Below are 26,721 nucleotides of genomic sequence, written 5' to 3'. Positions count from 1 at the left end.
TGCAGTTTGAGCACCTCAATGATGACAGTCGTTCTTTTTGGCAAAATTGTTTCCTTTGTCACATATCTATTTGTTTATTTGATCACACAATCGATCCCATAGAATACAGCTACAATATCTCAGGCTCTCCACCATATTTGGGCACAAAATTGAAGATCGCAACGATTGACTTGTCCAATGTAATGGATGGTTGAAATTATTACACGACACTTTATTAGCCGTTGTCTAAAGCTTATGTCCCGACCATTCGATACCTACGTCAAATTATCCTTAACATACGGTTGTCTGGCCTAGGGACCCGTTTGCAAGAAAGACGATGAAAGTGTGGAATCAGTATTACGCCGGTTTACAAAAGGATATCCGAACATTCGTGATATATCAGATTCCAAAAGTTGATTGACACTGGATATGCAATCACTGAGATCTCATCGCGGAAAACTAATATTATGTGGGCGTTTAAACTTTTGAAAGGGTTGGTGAAAATAGATGTGGTTGGCCAGTATAGTATAGGAGTATATAAATTACACTTTTATCATGCATCTAAAAACTAAGATATATGCTTCTTTGAAAAACAAAGCGCTTATTCTCATTTTCTGACATCAAACGCATCTTTAAGAGGTAAAAAGTATGCCCAATAACATTTCAAGTAACTTGCTTATGGAATAAAAACCATAAATATAGAAAAATATGCCATTATTAAATTTTAGCACTTGAGTAAGATGTTTAATTTTTAATATAAGCTCTTTTTTAAAGGAAATTCAAAATGACCGATGACTGTAAACAAAAATATTGTTGCAAAAAAGTCATGTAAATGAAGCTATATAACCAGAATGTAATATTTAGCTATTCCAGTTTTTTAATGCTGTGCACCAGCTGCATTCTGCTGGAAGGAAGCTTTGCTACTTGCTTGCTGACTAAGCTAAGATAAGAAAGTTAAGAACCTGTCTTTCAAATATCCTTTTTGGGTATTTTAGAGGTATATGGCAAAGATTTTAAGGACTTATTTCGCTTTTGGAGCCATCAATGAGCAAAATTTCAAGTAAAAGATGGGTTTCAAGTAGCAGTTTCCTTTAGATGCATGATTTTAAAGTTTCATATTTTTGGCCATGTCATTTTTGGACACTTTTGACTACCTTTGTCCACCCTTATATTTGGACACTTTTGGACATTTTTGGACAGGGGTGGACAAAAGTGTCCAAAAATGAGTAGCCCTACTACTGAAGGCGGGAATTCAAATATTTTTGTGCAGTTTCAAGTATACCATTAGATAGAATATTCACAAACGCGGTAAATGTAAGCAGCATCGGAACCTTCTTAACCACATTGAGTGATAAACTCACTCCATTTCTAGCCTTTAATGCTCATAAAGAATCCAAACTAAGTAAACCTTCAAAAGCAGACTCTGTAGGCTCGAAAATCTTCCTAATCTGAAAACGATATCCTGAAGTGGAATTTGACCGAAATAGCCGAGAAAAATGTCGATTTAAGTTTTGCATGGTTTGACAATGACCTCCAATCATTTTCGAAAAAGAATTGACCTTGCATAAGCGAAAAAAATCGAAAAAGATCAGGAAAAATCTTTCCCTGGATGACGCAGGGCCTTCTTATCTCAAGGCTAACTAAATTAAGTTACGTAAACAGAATATAAGAAACGAGGACAGTTTGATATTTAGAGAGCAATTCAAGAGCTATTGAAGGATCTATGAAAAGCTAGGAAAAAAGTCATAACCTATTTAAGCATGGCTTCTATGAAAACAGCATAAAGAACTAGAGGGCTTGCCCTCTATAAATAACCCAAGAAAGATGTGGAAATAAACAAAAAATTGGCTTGACCGAAACAGGGAAAAGGCCCAGTACCTTCCTATCAAATGAGGAAAATGTAATTGGCAGCTTAAAAAGCCAACCTCATAAACACCAATTTCACGGGCGTTGGTACACGATTATATAGAGTCGTGACCTTTCCCATCCATCTATTCATATTTCTTCATTTCTTTTCTTATTGTCATTACCCTCTTCGTATTCCTTCCTTTAGCGTTTCCTACTCTCAAGCTCGTCTGTCCCTGGAACGTCCCTCGACCCTGGAACGTCCCTCATCCCTGGAACGTCCCTCATCCCTGGAACGTCCAGGGATAAATTTTGTAGCAGACACAAATGCAGCCTCTTTTCGGGTCTAAAACGACTTTTTTCGCATTGTGAAAATTATTTTTGCCATTTGTTTTTGCATTTTCAGAACTTTTTCACACATTTCTAGTTCTTCGCATTTATTCAACTAAAAAAGTTAATAATCGATACATGGATTTTTCTCAAGTTCTAGTAATAATAAGGCATATGCTAAATAGATATAATTGAATCTATATGTTCAGTGTATTGGTAAAAGTATTGACAATACTGCTTGATTGTGTTTTGGACAATGATCTTTCTGTTGTATTTTAAGTGATTTGACAAACTAATCTGGATTATTTTTAAAGATGGTTTTTTTGCAAAGATTCTCCTTTTATTTCTTAATAAAAGCACAGCCAGAGGTCTTTGCATTTGAACAAACGCTTACCAGAAATGACAAGGATCATATGCTCTTACCTCCACAATCGGGCCCTAATGTCCAAGAAGACTTGGCACACAATATCTTCGTAACATGCAGAATTAACATGCAGAAATAGCCTGTGACAGTATGAAATTTAACAAAATCATAGTCCGGTTATTACTAAAAATCTGTTTCTGTTACAGGCCACCAAGGCTCCATTTGATCCGTATCTCATGTCCATTCTTGCTACGACGTCCAGATTTGTCGCGTCCTTGGCGAGTGGAGCCATTGTTCCCAAGTTTCCCCGATGAAGAATTTTCCTGATTTTTGCTGTGATCATTCGGATCTGTTTAAGTACTATTGGAACTGATGCGTACCTTCAGACTTATGATCTCATGTCGGAATATGTGCAATACTTGACTTGGCTACCTTTAGCCAATATCATTCTTATCTATCTGTCCTCCTCTATCGGATATATGAACATCAACCTGATCATCATAGGCGAGATCCTGCCAGCCGAATCGAAAAGCTTAGGCAACGCTATTGTCGCATTTTCCATGTGCTTGGGTGCCTTTTCAATGGTGAAGAGCGTTCCATTCGTCCTGGAAACATTATCTAGACATTGGCTCTTCTCAGGGTTAGTAAGTTTTGTGATTGTGTTTGCCTTTCTCTTCATGCCCGAAAGCCATGAATTGTCGTTAGAAGAAATTCAAAGGAGTTTTGGAACCAAACCCAAGAAGCGTCCTCTAGACGAAGCTTGATTTTCGGTATAGCTTGGCAATATTGACGCTTCCTTATAGAATGAATTCGCAAAGCCTTGGTCTCATTATTGGTTTCGTTTTGGCAACTTGTTTGAATGTCAATGCTGTGTCCATGCGAATATATAGTATCACGGAAAAATACGAAATGCAAGAAATTGTGTCTAGCAGGTCTTCTTTTTGCCCGTTGAGGATAGGTAAGAAAGTGAGACGTGGAGTATCTTTTTGGATGCAAAAGCTATAAGTCAAATACAAGCTCTCTCATAAATGATTTCTTTTCTTTCGATTCCTTGTGTCTTGATTGGATGCTTTTCATATATTTTGATATCATTTGCCGATGATGATTATAAACGAGGCACAAAAATTGGTTGCAAATATACGAACCTTTTTTCCATTGTGAGGGTGCCAAAATGGACACAATGCGATGCAAGAATATTTTTTTCCGGCAAGATCATTGGCAACATAAAGACTCTAAGATCACGTTGAAGACATCAGTCTGCTCGAAGAGGACCTTGGTCACGCTGGGACGACAAATATGTACTTGCCGACGCCAAGGTCGGGCAGAGATGATGCCGCGAGCAAAAGAGTGGACGGTCTACAGGAGCTATCGTATGCCAAAGGTCTAAAAAAAATCTTATCCCTCCATATCACTTTGGACTTTCAATGTTTGAGAAACGATAAGAAGAGATAAGAATCTCGAACCATTTTTTGATTACTTCTTGTTCCAAGAGCTGGAGCTCCTTGAGCTTGAAATTAAAGGCATGGTTATGTTTACGAGGGAAAACAGAACAGCCACAGTCGAGACTAAGGAGTCGGTCAACGTGTCTGAGCGGTTTGCAAATCAATAGGAGTTTTTAAGAAGCTACTGGGATAAGTCTTGCGTTGTTCGAAGAAAAAATCGTCGCGGCTTTGAATTCATGCAAATTCATTAAAGGTTTTGCAAAAATAATAACTTCAAAAGTGGATGTTGAAAGATTTGGAGATCGGGATGATCCAAGATTAAGTAGATGGACTAATGCACGGACTTCTAGAGATATGGACAACAAACGGAAGCAAAAATATCCTATCTCCAAAACCGCTCATCTTATTCCAAATGCGCAATTCATACGACCACAAGATCTTGTTGAATAGATGAACTCAGCCAAGTTGGAGCCCAAACCTGTGCTTAGGGAACTCAGGAGACATGTTCAAAGTTATGTAGTAAACACTACATAAAATTTGAATTTTCGGCCTGCTCTTGGTCAGCCACATAAGATTTTGACAACATAACTTTGAAACGATCGACTTTGCATGTAAATGATATAAAATTTAACAACCGTTCATTGAAGAGATCTACGCTTCTTATTTTATTTCGTTAATTCGAAAAGTGGTTCAGAGTGGCTATGACCAAGAAGAGGCCGATTTGCCGGGAAGTTCGTTCGCAGTCCATATTTCTAGAAGTCCGTGACTAATGCCAATCGAAGTATGATAAGTGTGACAACCAAGAAATCACTGATTTCATTATTAGCAGATATTTCGTGGCTTATCCGCTTGACCATTTGACCACTTTGCCCTATGCTTCAACCAATCGGTTTTGATGATTTCAGTCGACGCAGCATTTAATTGGTTCATAGAAGGGGTCAAGAGGATAAGCGGTGAAGCCAAGAAAATATCAGCTATTGTCGATTCAAAAAGGTTCTGAGTTTTCAATGCTCATAACTTTTGACACAGACAGCCGATTGAGATCAAAACTGACCAATGCTTTCTGAGGCTACAACTGAGTCAACTCTTGTAAATAGAAATGCATTTGATTGATTGGGATTGGTATAACTCATTTTCCCTCTCCACCGTCGCTGTCCAGTGGTGACGTCGTCCTGGCTTCAACCAATGATAAGGTTCCTTCGAAACGAAACCAGGCCTTGATCAAGGCTATAAAAGTCGAAACAAGGAGTAAGATTGGGTCTGTCTGTTCAACCGAACAAGATTTGCAATTATTGGATCCGAATTCATAATGTGCTATTTCAATGCAACTTGGGAAACAAGTTAACTGAACTCTATGGTTGGTGTAGTTAATCACAGAACAGTTTCAATTTATCTGCTCAACTAAAAAGTGGTTTCAGTCAGAGATTCTCTCCAACGAAGTTGAGATTACAGTATTCCACAGTACTGTTAGGATTCGTTCTGATATCACCAATATTCTTATGCTGCAAGAAATATGTTTTATATTTTGCACTTCAGAGGGCACTTTGTAAGTCAGTCTCTACCAAATTAAGGGCTGATTAGGATTTCTCTTCATTGAATTATATGGCGTTGGTAGCAGTTTTGGCTAATTCTATCAAAACCTCATACATAAGTAGTGACCCTGGTCACATAAACTCCGGAAAAGAAATCGCTTTCATGGCATATATCTAGTAGTTTATTTAGCAACCCACCGTGCCTCTTCCCGTTTTTTCGCACAATCTGACGTTGCAAACAAGGGTCCTTATGGGCATGGTGGCGTCGTACTAATTATTGCTCGTCGTGATGGTCCGTGCCTCAATGTCCCCGTGATCCTGGATTATGCTTGTGCCCTGTAAACAGACGATCTATTGTATGGATGGATGTATTTCAGAGGTTTAAATGCCTATAGGTCATGATGTTAAAAAGCAGCAGCTCCCCAAGACTTCCACAGGCCCTAAGGCTTTTCCATGTTATTACAGTATTTGTCTCCAAATGCTTCGATGAAACGGAAGAGACAAAAGGAGACGGTAGGCTGTTGTCTGTTGGCTCTCCTCGGAAATGGTGAGTGTTTCTTCGAAGTGCAATCATATTAGATTCAGAAGGTTTATGGAGAACTCTTCATAGTAATAAGAATGCCCAACAAGCGTGGAACATTCTCAAGGTTGGCCTGATATTTTGAATGGGGCTTTATATACCGGAAAGGCTGCGACGTGTATCCATCCCATCCTCCTCCAGGACTTTCGGCATCGCTGCTACATACATGCACCCTGACACGTAAATTCGTAAATTAGTTCCGGCTTGAATTGCCCCTTTTTTCGGAGCTCGAGTTCTAGGTAAAAATCTTGTTTCGAACTTTTGTGTTGCTGTCGGTAACTGAGGGTCCTTACCTAATTTGAACTAGCTCGGACTCTTAGCATTTCAACTCACCTCGACTGCATTAAGTTAGCTCTTGCTACTGATGGGGATCAAATTCATCATGGCGACAGGTTGCGACTAGGGCTACGAATTTACATTTTCATTGACCCATGGCATTACTGGTGGGTGGATTATCCGAAACGCTTCAGTTAGCCTCAAAAAGCAACCCTGATTTGTCTTCCGTCAAACCAGGGTAAAGATTCTGAAAGGAAAGATGCGTCATCTCGATACTAGCGACAAGGGCTTTCTCCTTCGAACAAACAAAGCTATCAATATGTGTCGTAACAGTTCAGACAAACCCTACATTTAAAATGACGAAAGATGTCTCGATTAAATTCAAATCTCAATTGGAACTTTGTTTTAACAAATTGAATGGTGGTCAAAAACTGCTTTCAAGCAATTGAAATCATATGAACAATCCCTCACTGTACCCACTTGTCTAGCCGAGACGTTATGCCCGAGAACAATCAGCTCTGACACGTCCAATAAGCATTTTTTGGCTGAAAGACCGCCCCAGCATCTTGGAGAGCTTGAGAAACTTGTGTGAGAATTCTAAATGTTCAGGTGCGAAAGAGCTGGTTATCCGAGAGGAGCGTCCAAGTACCCAAATAAGAAAGGCAATCTGTGAAGTACGCCGAGTACGCCATCCATTACACGTTGAAAAGTTAAGGCAAACGAGAAGATATCTTGTTTTCAAAGATTGCATTTTCATCAAATTTGACTACTACAAATTGCTCCGGTTATACCTCAAAGCAATTGACAAGAGATATAATAAGCTTTTTCAATGTCTAAAATATGAATGGAAATATTTCCCGCCTCTGAAGCAAGTAGACAAACCCGAAAATAGCTTGCAACATAACTTAGAACTTACTTAACGAAAATATTTCACAATTTTGATGCTATACTTTTCAATCGCGACTTTAATCAAGCTTAATCTTGAACTTTGACAAAATTCTATTAACGTTGATTAAAAACCTCGCTTGTACGTAGTAGTTAATTATTGCATAAAAGTGACTATTTTGAAAATTAAACTGTCACGTGTATCGTTCAAATATTTTAGGAACATGATAGGATCGTGTAGTTTTTGGCACTTAAGTAAAATGAAAGGCAATTTTACATCTTTTGTAAGTTTTAAACGACATTTTTGCTACCTCTAGCTTCGAAAGAAATCTTAAAAAATGGCGAAATGTTATTTCTTTTCGTGTCATTGAAAAAGTTAATCATATGCCTTGGAAATATTATTCGAATTTTCGGCCTGCTCTTGGTCAGCTACATAAGCTTTTGACAAGATCACTTTGAAACGAACCACTTTACAAGTAGATAGTAATGACCCGCCTTTCATATAGGAGATCTACATTCCTTATTTTATTACTTTAACTCGGAAACTGGCTCAGAATCGCTATGACCAAGAGCAGGCCGATTTGGCGGGAAGCTCATTCATAGTCTACATTTCTTGATAGAAGCTCGTGCAGTAGGGTATGACGCACATTGTCTTGCCAAAATTCGAGCTACAGGGCTAGTCACTATATCGAGCAAAAGAAGGGGCAGTTCTGTGAATTTTTCCCTGAAGTTGTGCAAGTGAATGAACTACCCAAGTCAATTAAGAGAAAGGAAATCGTTAGAACCAGGTTCTGTGAGTCATAATTCAACGTGTTGCAAAATTCTTGCCAAAGCCGGAGTTTGACGAGTCAATAGCTCCTGCTCTTCACTCTCTGGAGGCTCAAAGACGTTTTAAATAAAGTTGAACGAGCTTCTCGTGCGGAGCCTGGCCAAGTGCCAGAATTTCTCATTGCTTCAAATTTCGAGCCTCTTGAAAAGCTTAATCAATTTGTGAGGTCTAAAGTTCATCCGCATACGCAATAAAACCTGATTTCTTAATGTCTAGAAGGATCTAAAGGTGTTATGGACAGAAATGCGAAAAAAATATCAGTTTCCTTAATCTTGTTTAGGAAAAACACCTTTGTCATTGAAATTTGGGTAGTCCACAGCTTTCAAAACATCCTGCAGGAGTACACCAAACTATATAGGTACACAAAAACTAAATTACGGTTTGCAGGGACATACTAGCTTTAAAGTGGCAGACAAACCAATTTATGTGGGGACACATGAAAGTTTAATGTTGCACACAAACTACAAAGTGGCGGCTGAAACCAAGTGGCAGGGACATTTTGGTGCAGTTCATTGATTCACATTTCTGACTTAGAAAAGCTTAAATTTGTTAAATTAGCTTACCACTATTGATTGACCCCATAAGAAGGTTTCAAAAAACTAAAAGAGATGTTGTTCGGATATGAAGATTTATAATGTAATCATGTTGCAAGTCAAAGTCAAATGCATCGTCTTTGAGAGTCAGATAGGTACGTATATTCAAAGATCTAGATCGCGTTTGGCATTTTTCAAGATCTTCACCAAAGCGTCAATGTCCTTGGAATCTCGGTGAAGCACATCTTTCACGGAGCTCAATTGGTTATCCTCCAGCCCTCTACCTGAGTTTCGATGATAGTTTCTTTTGCAGAAATCGTCGTTCTGTCTCTCTTGCTCTATCTGCCTCAATTGGTATTTTTCTTTGGAACGTATTTGTTCCATGGAATTGCGCAAATCGTGCATTCGTCTCTCAATATCCACGAGCTTCCGCTGCATCTTCAATTCAGCATCAGAATTCAAAGGCAATTGGCATTGAATCCGCTGGAGAAGGATTTCGAGTCTCTTGGTTTGATTCTCTTTAGAGTCCTTGAGGTCTTCATAGCGCTCGGATAAATCGGCAGCTTTATCGCGCAGTCCTTGCTTTTGATGCTCCAAAGTTTGAACTGACACCATTTGGGATTTCTTCAGATTGGCCAAGTATGTGGCTTTTTTCTCGATTTCAGTTCGAGCCTTCTCTAATTTGCCAATGTACTCATCTCGAAGGACCTAAGGGTGAAAGGTTGTTGAATTCCATATTGTATTCCAAACAACGGTAACAACCTCAATCATAATGAACAATAAACAATATCATCTTGAATTTCTATCTACCTCCGTGCTCCGTGTAATGATCGATAGACACTCTTGGTCACTGAGTTGAGTCTGTTCACCCGTTTTCAATTTCGGCAAGGTCACATTACGTTGAAGGATCTTCATGATGTAGCTATCAAAGGGCTCTCGATCCCGGTCTTTGGATCGCAACGGAGATACCCGCCCAGATTCTGAGAGAGAACCTCCCCCACCAGAGGACAACAACGGTGGAGGTGACCCAAAGTATGGAGCAGTCAAGTTCAGGATGACAGGGCTGAAATTCGAGAGAAGACACACCAGCCGGGTGGGTGGGTATTGGATACACAAACCCAGAATAGGGGCCGATTCAACCCTTGCAATAGGCTGAGTGCAGATCAGATGCTCGACTATGGATTCTTGCTCCATAGTGGGAAGGACAGCCCTTTCGGAATCGGGCACTTGCGCAATTTCAGCCAGTTGTGTGATCATGGGCAATCCGATGGCGTGAACTCCAGCTTTGTGTGAGCAAAAATAACGGGCTGGGGTGGTGGGATCACAATGCAACTGGATGGGATAATCGAAGGGATGCTCCAAACTAGAATTGAGATCAAGATCGGCGGAAATGCCCACGTTCAGGGCGACGGCCTCGTAAACGTAGAGAGACAGATCGGCACCAGGGCTAATTTTGGACCACTCTGAGATTTGACTTCGGTTATCTTCATCGGGGTCCTGATTGGGATCCTTGTTCAACACCACGCAGTGGTAAAGATGACCGCTGTTGGTGGCAATTACCAGTAATGGTGGACAAGATATTTGAGGATGCAGACACATGATGGCGCAAGAATCAGTTCCATAGTTGTCGTCTGACTCGGGGAGCATGCTTAAGGGACCTAGGATAGAAGACGTCAATGATGACAGGTGGCTAGGGCATAGGGCAGAAGTGAGTGAAACCCTCGAATACCTATGGGTCCCACGGTGTGATCTTTATGCTCGCCCAGCCCCGTGATCATGAAGTAAACGTGACCATTGCCTTGGAGAATAAACAGAGGCCAAAGATGGCCTTGATTTTCTCCCACCCCTGGTGGGGCAAAGGCAAAGCTCACCGCCGTCTCACCCAAAGAGGCCCTCACTGACAACGAGGCATCGGCAAAAAAACCCGAGCCATTCCGGGCATTGCCTTGTAAATTCAGATCCTGCTCTGGGTGTTCATGATCCTCATCTAAATTGAAGATTCTCAAGCGGTTATCCGACGTCAATGTGACCAAATGTTGATCTAAGACGGAGCCGAGATGGAAAGCGCACTCTTGCACAAGCGTGCGGCTCTGGCTCATGAAAAACCGGTGCGCCACGGGAAAAGAGCGCACACTTAATGGCGCATGGGCGATCTGGCTTCCAAAGCGCCCGCCTGTTCCAAAGCGCCGGGGCAGCTCAACGCAGGTCAGCCCGCGCATGCCGGTCAACACCAACCAACGATGTGAAGGGCTAATGAGCAGGCGCGTTACATTGAACAAGGGCGTATGGGTGAGCGTAAGGACTTGAGAAGGCGGTCCCTCCTGATTGATGTGGGTGGGATTGTACACCACCAGTATATTGGAGAGCTGGGCGTTCCAAATATAGGTGATATCGTCTCGGATGGCCAAGATGTTAGTGGATTCTGAGACGGGTCGAGAGTCAGGCCTCATGGTTTTTAAAGTAGCCAACACCGACGGATGATCCATGGTGGATTTGCAAGATCGAGCGGGGTTCACGATCTTAATTCGGTAGGAAACTTGAACCCAATGTTGATTTTTGAACGAGCCGTGTTTGTCTGGGAAAAATAAGCAGGCCATGAGAAATTGTATCGTTATCAAACAGACGGTTTTTTGAGTGTAAAAGCAAAAAAAAGTAATTACAAATAAATTTACCTTTTCATGACAAAAAGTTTCAGATTTTCAATCTTATTTGCCAAAAAGGACGATTTTTTTTTCTCATGAACTATGTCCTTCTTTCAATTTGACATTTCGTAGCAGGGCTGCGCTTCTATCTCATTTAGAGTCAGTTATTTTTTATTTTTCTGATCGGAGCTAAGGTAAATAGATACTTCCATCCTTCAACACAAATGTACTATGTGCATCAGAACAATCGATAAATCTATAATCCGCCTCATTCATGGTAGATTATTTAGACTAATTCGCATATATTGTGGAAATGATTTCTATTTCCGTTTAAATTGGCGTGACTGTCACCTATCTTCGTCGTGTCCCTTCTGAACAGAATCGACGACGTGTGTTAAAAGATCTAACCTAGTTTTACAGACCCAGAAATCGGAGGTTGGGTTAGCAATTCAAGTCGTTTGGGAGATGCCATAAATGTTTTGAACATATGGAGCCTCCTCTCTTCCCACGTCTGCATGGCGTATTGCATATTTTCTCTTTTTGGGTGGTTCTGGCTGCAAATTTCCCATTCTTTTCAAACTTACAGTTATAAATGAAACTGAAAAAATATTTTGCAAATAATTTCATCAAAACCAAGCCCAGCATAAAGTTTGGAGAAGCTTAGCTTAGAGAGAGCTTTTTTTTGGTCACTCCTATTTTATCCTCATAGGTGAAAAATTATGGTCACTTGACTTAAACTGAATGAAATAATTTTGATTGAATTAGATATTGTTAATGAATGAAACTTGAGATGATTCTAACTAAAAACTCTAGCTAAAGTAGATATTACGGCAGTCCGTTCTAGGCATGTGAAGTGAAGGATATTCAGAGAAAAATATATTGTGGCACTCTATTTTGGGCATTTTGTTGAGGGAGAACTAAGGCAAGCCTCACAACCAGCTTGCACCATGTTACAACACTCAAAAATGTTATTTTGGTATAGTTTTGTCAGTGTACTAATATCTTGGCTCCGTATCACAATACTGCTTGCTTAACAAAGCGAATTGATAAAGTGAATGAAATGACAATTTAGATATTTGCTCAGCTAAGGTTGGGTGGGCATCAGAACTGTAATTCAATTTCATAGAATGTTGTCAAGTGTTTGTTGTCCCCTTCACTCATCATGGGTAATAGATTATGCATCAAGGATAGAAATGGTTCAGCACAAGAAAACCAGGTTATAGATTTAGATTCAATTTGATGAGATGTTGTTAATGCAATTTCAACAAGAGTATCAATGCTGAGGAGAAAGGAAAAAAACATATGGGTCAATGGCACAACAATTACAATTACAGAAGTCTCCTGAATAAAAATGGATAAAAATCAAATTGAGTTATTCATTAATACTTGTCTTTGCTGTGTCGTGGATTGCTGCAAATACCAACTCTCTTATCCCTCTCCCACACTAAATAATCAGAGATAAAAGAATTTGAAATATCAATTTCAAAAAGATTTCAAAAGTAAATAACACAATTCAACATGAATCCATAATTTGTCAAAAAACGGCTAAGGTATAAGTCAAACAAAACAAATCAGATATAAATCAGAAAATAGATATTTTCAATTTGTTGTCATCAATTTCCAGAGGTATTACCATCTACCATTGAAAATGCTATTTTTTTGAAAAAAAGGCGCTATTTTGACCAGAATCTATATAAATAAACATTATGGCCAAAAGATGATAACTGTTCCATATGTGTAAGCATTGTGCCTGCATCAAATAGGTCTCCTAAAAGATTTCGAATTTGTCTTAGATTCACAGACTGTGTTAGACATGGTAGCCCACAGGGCAAGGTAGTTCACACACACAAAAAGGAGAGCAAGAGTACATATGGTGTGATCTGTCTCTCCAGATGTGAAATCAAATCATTTTGCAAATTTGCAAATAACCTGATTGTTCAAGAGCAAGGCAAGAAGCACCAAGATAAAGCACTTCGACTTGTTCATGTTCATTTAGATCACATCTAATTTAGTTTTAGTCCGGCTCTGTAGATGTGACTTGCTTCCCCATGAACTAGGGGTCCTTCTCCCGCCTGATTAGGCTGCTCCATATTTTTAACCAACAAAAAACCTACAAAACGGCATTGTTTGGGAAGATTAGGCAAAAATACTTGGTCCTTTTTCGCAACAATAGAACATACTTGCACAACCTCCAAATGGACAGTCTGTAAAAAGTAGATTAGAGTGGATTTAGATAGTTGATTGAAGAGAAGGGCTAGGAGTGAGAGGCTTGAACTGTTACCTTGATCACTGGATGGACTCGTCTGCTGTGCTGCTCCCAGGCCTTGAGCCAGTGTGATGGATAGAGATTTCAAGGCTCTCATGATAAGAAAATGGGCGGATAAACCCGTCTTGACCTAGGCTGGTCTTTCTTGTTCGACTGTCTGAGATGCACTTATAACATCTGGTGTGGCAAGTGTACAGTGTGCTGGTGTTTCTATGTTGACAGTCTTATTCAAGATATTTGTGTTGGTATCATTATTATCCATCAATCATCATTTTCTCATCGCTCTCACCCATTCCTTCAGGTGGGTCCCTCTACTCAGTGACTTGTTTCGAAACAGACTGTTAGCATGACCATGCTTCAATCCGACACCAAATGATACATTTGGGCTATATATACTTTTTAGTATTTATCAAGTCAGATCCTCAAGGTTGGCACTACTAGATGTCCGCGAATAATTCTAGTTCAGACTGGGACTTGATGTATTTCTTTGTTTGGTTTTGGTGTTTTATGTTTAGTCTTTTTGGATAGGTAAGACTACAGGTTGAAAACAGGCCACAAGACTTTAAAATAGTAACAAAAAGTTTTCTTCATTGAGAAAACAAGTAAGTTTTTGATGATTTGCGATGCGATAAAATTGTAAAATAATGTGTTCGCATTAGAAAAACATTAAAACGACAAACTCCATTTCAGTCACAGCCTGAAGGCTTAAAGTATTGACTAGTCTTATTAATCAGTGAAATGTGGCTGATTGAATGATCAGGAGATAAAGATGGAACACATCATAATCTCCTTTATCAGTCTCATGGATTCAATTCACCCCAGTATATTTACAAAACAATGCGTGAATTATATCAATTTTCTTTATCGTCCCTCCGACCCTGTTTGATCAAGATAAATCTCGATGCTCAACTTCTCTTCCATGCTCTAAAACCCACCTAATTCTCATCGTATGTTTTTATTCGAACCGGGCTGTGTTTTATCATAGCAGAATACCCGGTCCTCACCATTGATCTCTTATTATCAAAAATCTATAACAAGGCTTTCCTTTGCCCTGTGCTCTCTAACATAACACTTGTTAACTCGTCTGCCACAAGGAGTCGGGTTAACAGAACTAGAGGCTGAACGACTGTCACGTGGTCATATGATCGTCCCCGTTCCTAATCCCATTAGCCGCCATAATGGCCTTTTCCAACCAGGTTCATTTCAAGATCTGTATTCTAGGAGGCGTGGCCCCGGTGGATGTTGATAACCAGGTGGATTGGCCATGTTCAAGAAGTTCCGTGATCGCCTCAACGAGGTCGGTGAGGAGGTGAAACGCGATCCTCGATTCCAAAATAGCCTAGCATCGGTGAATAAGATCGCCCAGGACACGCTCTCCAATTTGAATCGCGAGAAAAGTGGGAGTCGAGAGTCGCTCCAATCCAACACAAGTCAAGACAATCACGCCCAATTGCCCGTGATCCCGCCCAATAACGATCATCTATTCAGTTTGGGCGGGGACGAGGACAACGAAGACCCTCCGACCATGAATAATCTCAACAGTCCCCTTCGGGGCACCCGAGACTTCGAGCCTGTCGATTTGAGTCACGTGCCAAGTACGCCTAGAAGTCGAAGACTCTCGAATAGTTCCATGTCCACGGAGGCGGCGAGTCTGTTTCCGATATACGAGGCTCCTCAACAGATGTACAGCCTCCCTTCGGACTTGGATTCGACGGCGGGCAGTGAGTGGGATGATGAATCCTCGGCCCAATTGTCGGCCATTACCAAGGAGCAGCTCTATCAGATGCTCCAGAAGATGAGGACGCGGTATCATAAGTACAAAGGACGGTATGGTGATGTGGCCAAGGCTTATACCGACCTTCAAGTGGAGAACGACAAGGTCAAAACCGTGATGCAACAAACTCAGGACAAGGCTTTGCGACGAATCTCGGAGCTCAGGGAACAGTGTCAGCTGGAACAAAAGGCCAAGAGACACTTGGAAGAAGAGCTTCGAAGTGATATGGAGGAGAAGGAACATATCATCGAGGCTCTTCAAACCAAGGTCACCCTCTTGAAGAGTCGCGAAGAAGAGGGCGTGGAAACGCTGTCAATTGAACCCAACCTCATCGAGCTAGACAGCACATCCGATTCGATTTCCATTTCTGTGCCAACCAATGGTGGAACAGGAACGAAAGACAGTCAAAAAATTGCGGGATTAGAAGGTAAGAGTTTTAAATCGGATTTGTGTGCTTTTCTGGATTGTGGCTCGGTTTGTCGGTCAAGATTTTAGCTTGAAGTTTAAAGCAGTTAGTCGAGTCGGATTACATCTCACGCTAAAATCCAAGACAAGATGGACCGTTGCGAGTGGTTGGACCGAAATCCGAAAGCATCTCAACCCTCGGAGGAGATCCTGCCTGAATGGAGTCCAATCCAAGCTGAGATGGAGAAGGATTTGGATCACACCAACCAAACCGAGACCCCTATTGATCCCGATGAGAAACCACCATCTGGCACACCATCTGGCACATCAAACGAAAAGATTTCTATGGGAAAGGAGTCAATGTTGAAGAAGCCAAATGAAGGATCAAAGAGCCAGGTTGGGGCTGCAAATAAAAATCGAGCCTCCTATCCTCGGTTGGAACGGTTAGAACTGCCAATCTCGCCCAAATGGGTGCGATTTGCCCCAGATAGTCCAGGACCACTTGAGGATTTGATGAAATCGAGTGATGGACCCAAGACTGGACAAGTATCAACTCAGAATTTGAAGGAACGGATTGATATCAACCGAGGACAACCTCGGAAATTGGAGGATTCGAAGGAACCAAATGAATTTGAGGTGGCTAGAGAACATGGACCGGAGCATGAGAATTTGAAGGAACCTAATAGAGATGAAGATGCATCTTTGAAGGATTTGGAGAAGCGAGTTGAAGACTCTAAAGAACAGGAAAACTATGAAGAAGAGGTTGATGTCGCTGAAGAAGTTCTAGAGAATGTTGTCAATCCGGACAAGATTGTTATGACTCATGAGACGAAACCATTCAAATCAACTACTGATAATTTAGTAGACAAAGATAACTTGCCGATTGGATTGTCTGCCGATATTGAGACTGAGTTCGAAATCATTGGCACCAACAACAAGACAAAGAACATCGAAGGCAAGGTTCCTGTGGTATTTGGAGTGAATTTCCCTGCCATTCCCGAAGAAGAGTCTCGTCAATCTACCACCTCTGAATCTGGTCGAGAAACCACCGAATCTGATGCAAACAATCCGTTAAATGAGGATGATGCCTCATGGAACGATTCCGGCTTTGAAAGCTGGATCTCGAGCGGGACCAAGACCTCTTCATCCGTTTCAAACGATGGCCTGGAAATTGGTATTAATGTTGAGACTGAAGCTAAGATTGATTTGATTCCCAGCGCCTCAAACTCCAGTGGGACCTCCGAGGCTGATTCGGCTGGAATTTCACACCCGGAGGCGGTCGTCGAGCCCCCTTTGCCCCGTAACGTGATCAAAGAAATGGAATTGCCGGCTACTCCGGAGAGGCCTAGATCCAGGTCTCATTTGCCATCCGTGAACTCTGACTACAATCTACGAGCTACCCCCGAGAGGATCCGCTTTGCTGCCAATCATCCTGATTATCCCGCCTCTCAAAGACGACTTTCGTACAATCTGGATTTGGCCGAGAAAATGAGCAAGACAGCTTGAGCATCGATTTTGAATGCCCACACTTTTCAATGAACAACGACATTTGTAAATTAAATGCTTTGAACATCGAGTTTTTATTGGTTTTGTTTATTGAACTTTCCAGAAAAAGTGAAGCGACTAGAGTCGCTCTTAACAAAATGTAAGGAATCGATCAAAGCGAACAAACAAAAGACCACTGCCCTAACCGAGGTGAAGGAGAATCTTTCCAAAGATTTGGCCACACGAGATGAAGAATGCGCCCAATTGAAGAAGAAGGTGCAAGAGTTCGAGACGTGGCACCAAAAGGCACAGGAAGAGGAGATTCAAATTGCCGAGACCAAAATGGTCATGCACCAGGTCATTATTTAGATTCATATCTTAATCTTTCCATCGACAAGTTTGAAATTTAAAGCTCCTTTTTTTCATTTTGTGCAGGAAATCATTGCGAAAGACGAGGAGATGGGCAAGATCAGAGCGAAGTTAACCCAAACTAAGGAGGATTTGAGTGCCCAGGCGAAAGTGGTTGAAGACCTCAAGACTGAGATGAACCAGCTGAAGGAGTCCCGGGACAACCTGCAAAAGTCCGTGAGCGACGACAAAGCCTCGGTCATTGAAGAAATGACCAAGCAGAAAGCCGAGGACATTCAGAAGAAAGAGTTGGAGCACGCAGAAAAGCTCAAAGCAGCTCTAGAAAAACAAGCCGCCAAGTTGAAGCAAGAATTGGACGAAAAAATTGCCAATATCGAGAAAGAGAAAGAGGTAATAGCGTCTTTTCGACAAGTGGACTAGCAGTGATGAAAATAGTGCGCTCTTCTTTGGAACTACCTGGATTATTTAATTCTCTGGAGCTGAAAACTTATTAGGTTAAACTTGACACCTATTTATCCAAGGGGTCTCCTCATTCTCGTACTAATTTTGCAATAGTTTTACATACAACCATTCATTGATCTTGTATTCCAGCGAGTGTTGAGCTTGAAAGAAGCTGAGATGAGGAAATCCATCCAAGAGGCCACGGAGACTACGAAACTGGAGATGGAAGAACTTCAATTGCGTTTGACGGCCTTACAAAACAACGATGCCGGCAAATCGGGCCTAGTTAATGATCTCGAAACCAAGTTGGTCGCATCAGTTAAGGCCAAGAAAGAAGCCTTGGCAACGATCGAGTCCTTGAAAAAGGCCCAGGGAGGCACAGAACGGGAACTCGAAAGCATCAAATCGGAAAACGTTCAACTTGAAGCCAGACTCGAAACTCTAATAAAGGAAAAACAAGATGTCGTAGGGAAGGCGGAGCAAGAAAGAAAACAAGTGACTGAACTCGGCAGGGATTTAGAAGCATTAAGAAATGAGAACGCAGACTTCAAGAAGACCATTGAAGCACTAGAACAACACAAGGTGAAATTGGAAGGGACCCAAAAGATTGGCAATGATCAATTGACCCACGTCAAAGAAGAACTAGATTCCTTGAAGACAGAGAAGAGCGAACTTCAAAAGACTATTGACGAGACGAACATGGAGTTTGAGGAACTTCGGAAAAACTTGGAAAATGAGGAAGGCCAACTTTCCGAGCTGAAAACTCAGATGGAATTGTTGAATCAGGAGAAGACAGCACTACAAAAGGCTCTCGAAGAAAAAGACGGTAGCTTGGAAAAGCTCCAAAAAACCATGGAAAATGGAGACGACCATATGGCTGCACTAAATAATGAAGTAAAAGAGCTAAAAGCCGAAAGAGATCAACTCCAAAACACCAAGGATGAGACTCAAAGTCAACTTGATCAACTCCAAAGCCAAAACTGTCAACTACAACAATCCCAACAGGAAGCCAATGACCTTCAATCTGAGTTGCGGAGAGAACTTGAAAGCCTAAAGAAAGAAAACGCCCATCTGCAAGAGATCAACGAGAACTTCTCCGGACTAAAAGAAACCATTGAAGCCTTACAAAGTGAACAAACGAACCTTCAAACTGTCCTAGAAAATAGCAACGGTGAGATCGAGTCCTTGAAAAGTGAGAATGCAGAATTACGAAAACACAAAGAACAATTGGAACAAATTCAGACAGAGCTCGAATGTTTAAGGAGCGAAAAACAGGGACTTGAAGACGAACTAGAAAAGAACTTGAAGACCTTGAAAGAAGAGAACACTGAGATCCAGAACAAATACAAGAGAAGTAAAGAAGAGATAGACTCACTAAAGAGTGACAACCTAGCGATGATGACTGATATGGAACGACTAGATGAATTGAAAGACGAAGTGGAATCTTTGAGGGCCGAGAAGTATCAACAAGAACAAGATTTGAAGGGGAAGAATGAAGAGAAGAAAAGGTTGGAGGATGTCATTAAAAACCAAGATGAGTCCCTATCTTCTTTGAGAATGGAATTAGAAGCCTTGGACAATCAGAAGATCGAGCTTCAAAAGAATATGGAAAACGAAGACGCGCGTTTGAGTGAGCTTTCAATACAAATTGATATCCTTAAACAAGAACTCCAGAGCAAAGATAAATCCATTGCTGAGATGGAGTCCAAACTGAAACCATTTGACGAGCTACAGACCTTAAAGGCTGATTTGGAACGACAAGTGCATTCTCTGCAGATTGACAACGACTCGCTGTGCAAAGATTTGAGTGAAAAGGATGATCGAATCAACCGCATGGACGAGGAGCAACAAAAACGCCTTGAGGAACTCCAGAGTCGCCAAGATGACCTCATCAATTTTAAAGCATCAATGAAGACCCAGGAAGAGGAATCTCGAGTCTTGAGTGATAAACTAGCCAAATTAGAGGACGAGACATTGATATTGACCTCGGAGAAAGACACGCTTCAAACCGACTTGAATCGGGTGAATTTGGAATTGAAAACCCTTCAAAATTCCGTCCAAGATGGCCAGGCCTCATCCAACGAAATGAAACGAAAAATCGAATCCTTACAGTCGGACCTTGAAAGCAAGTCCGCTGAATTAGCAAATGCTTCTCAATCTCAATCGGATTTAGTGCAAAATCTGGAAAAGGAGATTTCCACTCTGAGAGATCGCGAAGCCTCCAATGAAAGCCTCATACAGCAAATGATTCAGTACGAGAAAGAACTTCATGAGCGGATCAATGTCAAAGAGGCAGAAATAGATGCTACTCAAAAGGAAAATCAATCTTTGAATGAGACACTAGCCAAAGAAACGGCCAAGATTCAGGAGCTAAAAAACAATCATGACGAAGAACTAACCAAGTTTAAGTCCGATCTAGAAATGAAGACTCGATTAGAGAGAGAACGTGAAAATTCTACCAAGGATCATATGACTCAGTCCATTGAATACCAGAAGAAGCTACAAGATCAGTTAGAGGCCAAGGAAAAGCTACTGGAAGAAACTTCTGAGAAGCTCAAGCTTCAATCCAAGTGCCACGGACAAGAAGTGGACAAGTTTTCCAAACGAATCGAGGAGCTCACCGAGAAAATTACCGAGATTGAAGACTCAAAACACAACCAAGTTCAGAGCTTACGCAATGAATTGGAGTCTCAGAAGGAACTAGTCAAGGCACGGGATGAACTTCTCAAAGAGAACACAGAGACACTGCAAAAAAGAGTGCAAGAACTGGAATCCGAAGCCTGCACGCAAGAGACCCAACTCGGTGAAAGATGTGCATTGCTTCAAAAAGACAATCACCAATTGAAGCAAGATATCAGTGATAAATTGAGCCTAATCGCAGAGTTAGAATCCAATCTGGCTCTTGAGCAAGATCAAGAGACTAAAATCAAGGCCTTTATCAAAGATTATGAAAGGAAATTGGCTGTGCGTGAACGGGATCATGAAGCGGAACTTCAAAAACTCCGCGACGAATCCGAAACCGAGTTAAACAAGGCCATCGCCGACTCTCGGGAAAAGATCAATGAGCTCAACCACGAGTTGTATGAAAAGACCACCCTCTACGACGACATGCTGGACAAACACGCCCACGCCATGTCCATGAAGGAACAGGAATTGGAGGAGGAAATCGAGTCATGCAGTCGCGTGTATCAGTCAAAAATGGCCGAATTTGAAGCGGTCAAGGACAAGCAAGTCCAAGCATTAGAGCAGAAGCTCAAGGAACGAGAAGAGCGCGATCAAAAAAACGCTTGGCAATGGGATCATGAAGAGGTGGAAGACTTGCAGAAAGAAAACCACGCCCTACTCGGCCTGGGAGCCACGCCCGCCACTTTAGCCGTGTCTTCCACCCGTCACCACAACGGGAGTCACACCCTCGAAGAAGCCACCGAATTCGAGTACCTCAAGAACATTCTTTACCAATATATGCTGGGCAAGGAGTCCCTGACCTTGGCCAAAGTGTTGGCGACCGTCGTCAAATTTGACGCCGAACAACAACGCCGAGTGATCGCGCATGAGGAGAAGAAACGCTCCATGTTGGCTGGATTAGGCATTTTATCATGAAAATATAGATACCAAGTAATGTTGGACACTAATCCTTTCGTCAGGACTCATGAGCGAATCAAAATCTCTCGATCCTCATCCATCCGGGGCCTTGGGCACGAGTTCCAGGTCGTCCGCGGTCAGAGACACTGTTCGCACCTTTTCGCCTCGACTCGCCAGGATCTTTTCAATGTTGGTCAACCCTTGGTCGTGGAGCTCAGCCCACCAACCCAGATTGTCGGCGATCAAGTGGCGGTTTTGGCAACCCTCACAGGTGACGATCACTACACCTTGGGTGTAGGCTTGCTTGGAAATGAACTTGGCGTTCCGTGTGGAACACACTTTACACGTGTAGCATAGGTGGAGACGGCCTTGGAGTTGGCCCAAGGGAATCTTAGCGGGAGGTGTGGGATTGGGATCGCTCGAGTAGAACCGCTGAAACACATCATCAAAGGTTATTGGCCAACCTAAACTCGTGAGTAAGACTTTACTTGAACGAGCTGGATCAGCACAGTTCTTCGTCTGTTTTTAGGTATGCTTCAATTATGCTCTCGAAACTTTGCTTGACACGCATTGCTTCATTTTCTTTATCTATAAACCAACCTGCGTGAGGAATGGACTCGTAGGCCACGCATTATTTGTCAACTTTGATGTGGCAGCAAGGAAATTGAACTTAACCGCTGGCGGGTGTGTCAGATGGACAGCTCGGCCACGCCCGAGACGGAGGATTCCTCGACGAAGCATATAGCCTTTACGATTCACAAACAGACCTCTCTCTTACTTGCTTCAATAGCGTTTGTTTTGATTTCGTCGCTAGCCTCGAAATACTAATGGAGCAGGGCCACCAACGAGGTTGCGTTGTCTACCAATAGTCCTAGCTATAAAGCAATGGGGTACCCCCGCGTGGTTTCGTGAACGCAAATTTTGGAATGCGACAGTACTACACTGTACCCAGTCGCATTTTAAAATGTGGGTTCTCGAAACTATCGGATACTCGCAGTTGGTGCAACTGGGTACAAATCGCATCTCAAAATATGCCCTCACGAAACCATGCGGGGGTGCCCCATTAAGCTAGCTATTTTTGCAATTTGGCGAGCGTTCCTAGAGACTTGAGGGTCTCTAATTCATGCACCTACTTTATAGGGCTCGCATGGAAGGAGTAAAGAGCAATGCAGAAACACTGCAAATTCAGTTTGCTGGCTAGTTTTTTTCTTCTAACATTGTTGCCAAGTGAATTGGTCAAGTGTCTAAACATGACCTAGTGAAATATGCCAGGATGCAAGGAGAGGTCGCTGCATTTTTGTAAATTCAATACCTTTTAAACTGAAAATTGAAAAAATGTGGACAATGGGCAAAGACTTGAAAGCGCTCAAAGCAATAAGTACGTACGCAACCTCGACAACGATTTACGCTTTAGTGCTTTTAGTTTTAAGATTTCGTCAGATTGATGTTGGTTTTGTTAGTGAGGCAGAGAAGAGGGCGACCTGTCAAGGACGAAATGACTAATTTTGATCATGTTCTGTTTTTAAAACCAAATGATATTTATTTTTGTTTGACTATCGTTCAAAAGCATGAAATTCTTTAATCATGGGAATAATCATTTATGAGCTTGATAGCTGGTTACCTACGGGATCGTCTTGTTTTTTTGCATTTTTTCGCAGTTGATTAGATAAACAAATCTACTAAGAATTTCAACAAATGAAGAAACATTTTGGTTGGGGCTTTGCGTTTGACACGTCACAAGGAATGTCCAAACTTTCAAAAGGTAGATAACGTAAAACGTCTCAATTCAAAGTTAAAACAAGTTACCTAAGGACAAACTGAAGCGAAAAAAGAATTGCATCTTTGTTCTTAAATACCTTTTTTTTTCTCTGACTTGCTTCCTTTGCATTAAAGAGTAAGTGAACTCTAAAATTAGAGTGATTGGATTTCGAAAGCGTGGTGTATATTTTCCAAAGTAATTTGACATCAACCCAGAGTTCGGTCTCGAATTCTGATGGGCACAGAGCCTGAAGGAGTGAGAAGGAAGTTAAATTCCGCCTGGAACTCTTCCACCAAAGTCACAGAGTATTTCTGGAAGAGCTTGGCAACAATCACATGAATCTCTTGCTCGGCCAGTCGCTTCCCGGGACAAATCCGCTTTCCCGCGCCGAACGGAAACACCAAACCTCGCTCACAAACCGGAAAGTCTACTTCCGAATTTTCCATCCACCTTTCTGGCGCGAATTTCTTCGCTTGCGTGAAGTTCTTGTCTTGCAAGGAGGCGAGCCTTTGATGGCACAAGACCACACTGTGCATAGGGAGGACGTATCCACCCGTTACTTCCGTGTTCTGCGGTAAGATCCGGGCAATTTGAGAGGCAGTCGGGTACATGCGGAAACTTTCCAGGATACAAGCTTTGAGATATTTCAGCCCGTTGATTTTTTCCAATGTCAGATCATCCCCGGGTCGTAGAGAGTCGTCCAGTTCTTGGTGTAACCGTTCTTGCACCTTTGGATGCAGGGCTATCAAGGATATGGCGAATATGATGGAGTTTCCAATAGTTTCTACGCCTGCAGTAATGTAATCGACAAGGGAAGCTTTCACGTCCCTGATGTCCAATTCGGGGGTTTTAAGCAATTGCTTGAGAATGCTGTTCTCATCGTCATAGGAAGATCCGTTGTTCCTCTCGTCCGCCAGAGCTTCATCGACAATTTTGCCCACCGCGTTAAATAGATTGTCTTTGTGATAAACCAGATTGGTCAACACCCCAGAGAATCTAGTGGGCACGTACTTCCACCAAGGTAAACCGTACATAGCCTCGTTGCTACTGGTTTGGTATCCTTTAATGGATTCCAGGATCAAGAGAGTTTCCTCATTCATTTCCTTGTGGAGGAATCCCATCCTACGGTCCAAGGAAATGGTACCGACTGTTTCTAGACCTGTACGGTACACAAGATCCTTGAAATCTCGCACCATTCCAAGCTCATTGTCGCGTTCAACTTGGATATGTTCCATCAAATCGTTTGCTATGGCGTTCATTTGAGTGGAATAACTTTTTAAAGTCTTTCTGTTCGTTAATGGAGGTGTGAGTAGAGATCTGAGTGTGTGCCATTTGGGTCCATTCAAGTTGACCATGCCGTCATTGAGATAAATGTCGTGACGAAGTCTCCGATAGAAAACGTCAGCTTCGTTAGGGGGTCGCATTGGATATTCGCTCTCATTGCGGATGACATTCTCAATGTCTGCTTTTTCAAAGAGATGAATGAGCGGGAAGTTGAACAGAACCTCCTCTCTCACCACAGGTCCAAAGGAAGCATACTTTGAGTCATTCGATTCATGATACTTGTTACGTGTGAACGGTCCAAAACGTGAGTACATCCATGAGGATCCCAGGAATGGCAAAGACAACGGGCCAGGAATATCAAATATTCCTTTGGCCGCGACATCTTGAGGCTGTCCCAAGAGAGTCCAGATTTTGTTCGTGATATACTTCAACGGGCGGGACCATTTCAGTAGCAATGGCACCAACGATATTAGAACCACACACACAGCCATAAACATGATCAGCTGGAAATTCAATGATTAGAAATTGCACAACGTGAAAGATATGCCCACTCGTTAAGTCCTGAAGGTCACGTTCACAATGTCACGCGTATTCGATAGAACTTTGGACTTTATTTCGCCGAAAGCACGGTCAATTTCTTGGAAATACCGTACTTTCCTCGATAAAACGGGTTTCCCACTTGCCTTTGACTGAATGTACCAAACAAACTCGAGCAAGTTTTTTGGATGGTGCTGAGATTAGCTTTGTTCAAAATGCATGAAAGGGGTGGATTTCACAGATGTTCGAGACCAGACAGTCTGGATTCATTTCACCCTCTGGCGCAGACATTTAATCCCCCCTCTCACCAACGGAGTTCTGCACATGTTTGGGTAGATAGACCAGGGATTGAGCGATGGGTGGACTATGAAAGAGTAGAGTAGCTCGGTCACACTCCAGGTATTATTGTGTAGGACAACTCAAATCATCCCCTTGATTAGCCAAGTATCAAAATGAACCAAGTCTGAAGAAGTTAGTGTTCGGTTTTGCACGTGGAGAGTCTACAAATACGAGTGGAAGTGAATGTTACTACTTCAAACTCGCACACCGCGTCGGCGATTAGACCTATTAGACCTGGAGGTCTTGGTTGCCAAGTGGATTCTGAAAGAAAATCGTTCAGGAGACTCGTCTCCATGCCAAGAAGCTTGAAGAGACATTGCATCTTACCGCTGGATTCTCCAGGTTTCAAGGGATTCATTCCAATGGCCATATTCGTGGTGGCGGTAGTGTTGGTGGAGATTTTGGTGGGTGTACCACTGAAGCCCTGCCCTGTGTTAAGAACGTACTGCACTTTGTGATGATTTGCAAGAGCGCAAATGAGGCACACACTAAATCACTTGCACTGCTAAAGTTTTTTTGAAAAATAATTTGAAATAATAACCGAGGATAATTTCTTTCTTCAATTATTTAAGCCATTATTCGAAATCTAAGGGTCAATAAATCTTTTTTTCCATTAAAGTTTTAAAGATTCTTTGCAAGAATGTAGCTATCTCGTTCCTGACATATTTTTTTCGCAATTGAGTTACTCGTCAATTAGCAATGTAAAAAGCACTTGCATGGCCCAAACATTAACAATTAATGGCTCAATTTTAACTAAAAGATAAGTTCAATCATTGTTACCCTAAAACTCTAAACAAATAAGTTATGGTGAAATAGGTTCTCTATCAACAAAAGGTTATTTATGTCATGTCACCTGCTTTTTTAGTGTTTCCCAAGTATGTACTATTATTTTCATATTTTTGGTAAAAAAAGCCAACTTTTGCTCTTAAAGATAACAAAATATTGCAATTCCTTTGAGAGTTAAGGAAGAAAAGTAGGGTATCGATAGGAATATCGTAGTTGCAAGGAAGTTTTGAAAGGCTCTCTTGACCCTTTTTGGCCCAACTATGACTTGAATGATAGCTCAAAGAAATCAAGGATTATGGAAAGTCAGTCACGAATTTGTTTAACAACAAGGATAATACGTAGCAAAAGTCAAGAATCCAAAGATCATGGTATCTTTATCTGATGTTGATAACTTAAATCCTGTGGAATTTGAATTCAGCTCTTGGAAATATTTATGAAGTATTTTTACGAATAACGC

At 41.7% G+C, this 26,721-nt stretch overlaps 4 protein-coding genes across 4 annotated transcripts; 1 reads left to right on the top strand and 3 right to left on the bottom strand.

The window, feature by feature from the left end:
- Positions 1-8,734: 8,734 nt before the first annotated feature.
- LOC131890995 (nucleoporin 88-like) lies at positions 8,735-13,658 on the bottom strand. Its single transcript, XM_059240468.1, has 5 exons — positions 13,519-13,658; positions 13,418-13,441; positions 10,325-11,170; positions 9,406-10,253; positions 8,735-9,303 (listed from the first exon to the last, which is right to left on the bottom strand). Exons 1-5 carry the CDS (start codon positions 13,598-13,600, stop codon positions 8,761-8,763), a joined length of 2,343 nt encoding a protein of 780 aa, XP_059096451.1. The 5' UTR covers positions 13,601-13,658; the 3' UTR covers positions 8,735-8,760.
- Positions 13,649-21,609, top strand: LOC131890994 (golgin subfamily A member 4-like). Its single transcript, XM_059240467.1, has 5 exons — positions 13,649-13,804; positions 14,725-15,704; positions 17,292-17,524; positions 17,603-17,926; positions 18,128-21,609. The coding sequence occupies exons 2-5, from the start codon at positions 14,768-14,770 to the stop codon at positions 21,575-21,577; spliced, it is 4,944 nt and encodes a 1,647-aa protein (XP_059096450.1). The 5' UTR covers positions 13,649-13,804; positions 14,725-14,767; the 3' UTR covers positions 21,578-21,609.
- LOC131890997 (DNL-type zinc finger protein-like) lies at positions 21,551-22,389 on the bottom strand. The gene is made up of 2 exons (XM_059240470.1): positions 22,160-22,389; positions 21,551-21,991 (listed from the first exon to the last, which is right to left on the bottom strand). The coding sequence occupies exons 1-2, from the start codon at positions 22,298-22,300 to the stop codon at positions 21,653-21,655; spliced, it is 480 nt and encodes a 159-aa protein (XP_059096453.1). The 5' UTR covers positions 22,301-22,389; the 3' UTR covers positions 21,551-21,652.
- Positions 22,390-23,479: 1,090 nt separating this feature from the next.
- On the bottom strand, positions 23,480-26,051 carry LOC131890996 (ecdysone 20-monooxygenase-like). The gene is made up of 2 exons (XM_059240469.1): positions 25,806-26,051; positions 23,480-25,739 (listed from the first exon to the last, which is right to left on the bottom strand). Exon 2 carries the CDS (start codon positions 25,097-25,099, stop codon positions 23,525-23,527), a length of 1,575 nt encoding a protein of 524 aa, XP_059096452.1. The 5' UTR covers positions 25,100-25,739; positions 25,806-26,051; the 3' UTR covers positions 23,480-23,524.
- Between the last annotated feature and the right edge of the window lie 670 nt (positions 26,052-26,721).

The sequence above is a fragment of the Tigriopus californicus genome, chromosome 11 (genome assembly GCF_007210705.1).
Source record: "Tigriopus californicus strain San Diego chromosome 11, Tcal_SD_v2.1, whole genome shotgun sequence".
NCBI lineage: Eukaryota > Metazoa > Arthropoda > Copepoda > Harpacticoida > Harpacticidae > Tigriopus > Tigriopus californicus.
Note: the sequence above shows the minus strand (reverse complement) of the source record. Positions and strands in the feature narration are given on the sequence as shown.

Bases quoted from the DNA above. Each gene is read 5' to 3' on its own strand.
- LOC131890995 (XM_059240468.1), bottom strand. From the start codon at position 13,600: ATGAGAGCCTTGAAATCTCTATCCATCACACTGGCTCAAGGCCTGGGA. The intron at 13,442-13,518 runs GTAACAGTTCAA...TACTTTTTACAG, and splicing joins GAGTCCATCCAGTGATCAAG to ACTGTCCATTTGGAGGTTGT. The intron at 9,304-9,405 runs GTAGATAGAAAT...TTTCACCCTTAG, and splicing joins TCATTACACGGAGCACGGAG to GTCCTTCGAGATGAGTACAT.
- LOC131890994 (XM_059240467.1), top strand. From the start codon at position 14,768: ATGTTCAAGAAGTTCCGTGATCGCCTCAACGAGGTCGGTGAGGAGGTG. The intron at 15,705-17,291 runs GTAAGAGTTTTA...TGAACTTTCCAG, and splicing joins AAAAATTGCGGGATTAGAAG to AAAAAGTGAAGCGACTAGAG. The intron at 17,525-17,602 runs GTCATTATTTAG...CATTTTGTGCAG, and splicing joins CCAAAATGGTCATGCACCAG to GAAATCATTGCGAAAGACGA.
- LOC131890997 (XM_059240470.1), bottom strand. From the start codon at position 22,300: ATGCTTCGTCGAGGAATCCTCCGTCTCGGGCGTGGCCGAGCTGTCCAT. The intron at 21,992-22,159 runs GTTGGTTTATAG...GATGTGTTTCAG, and splicing joins CGAGTCCATTCCTCACGCAG to CGGTTCTACTCGAGCGATCC.
- LOC131890996 (XM_059240469.1), bottom strand. From the start codon at position 25,099: ATGTTTATGGCTGTGTGTGTGGTTCTAATATCGTTGGTGCCATTGCTA.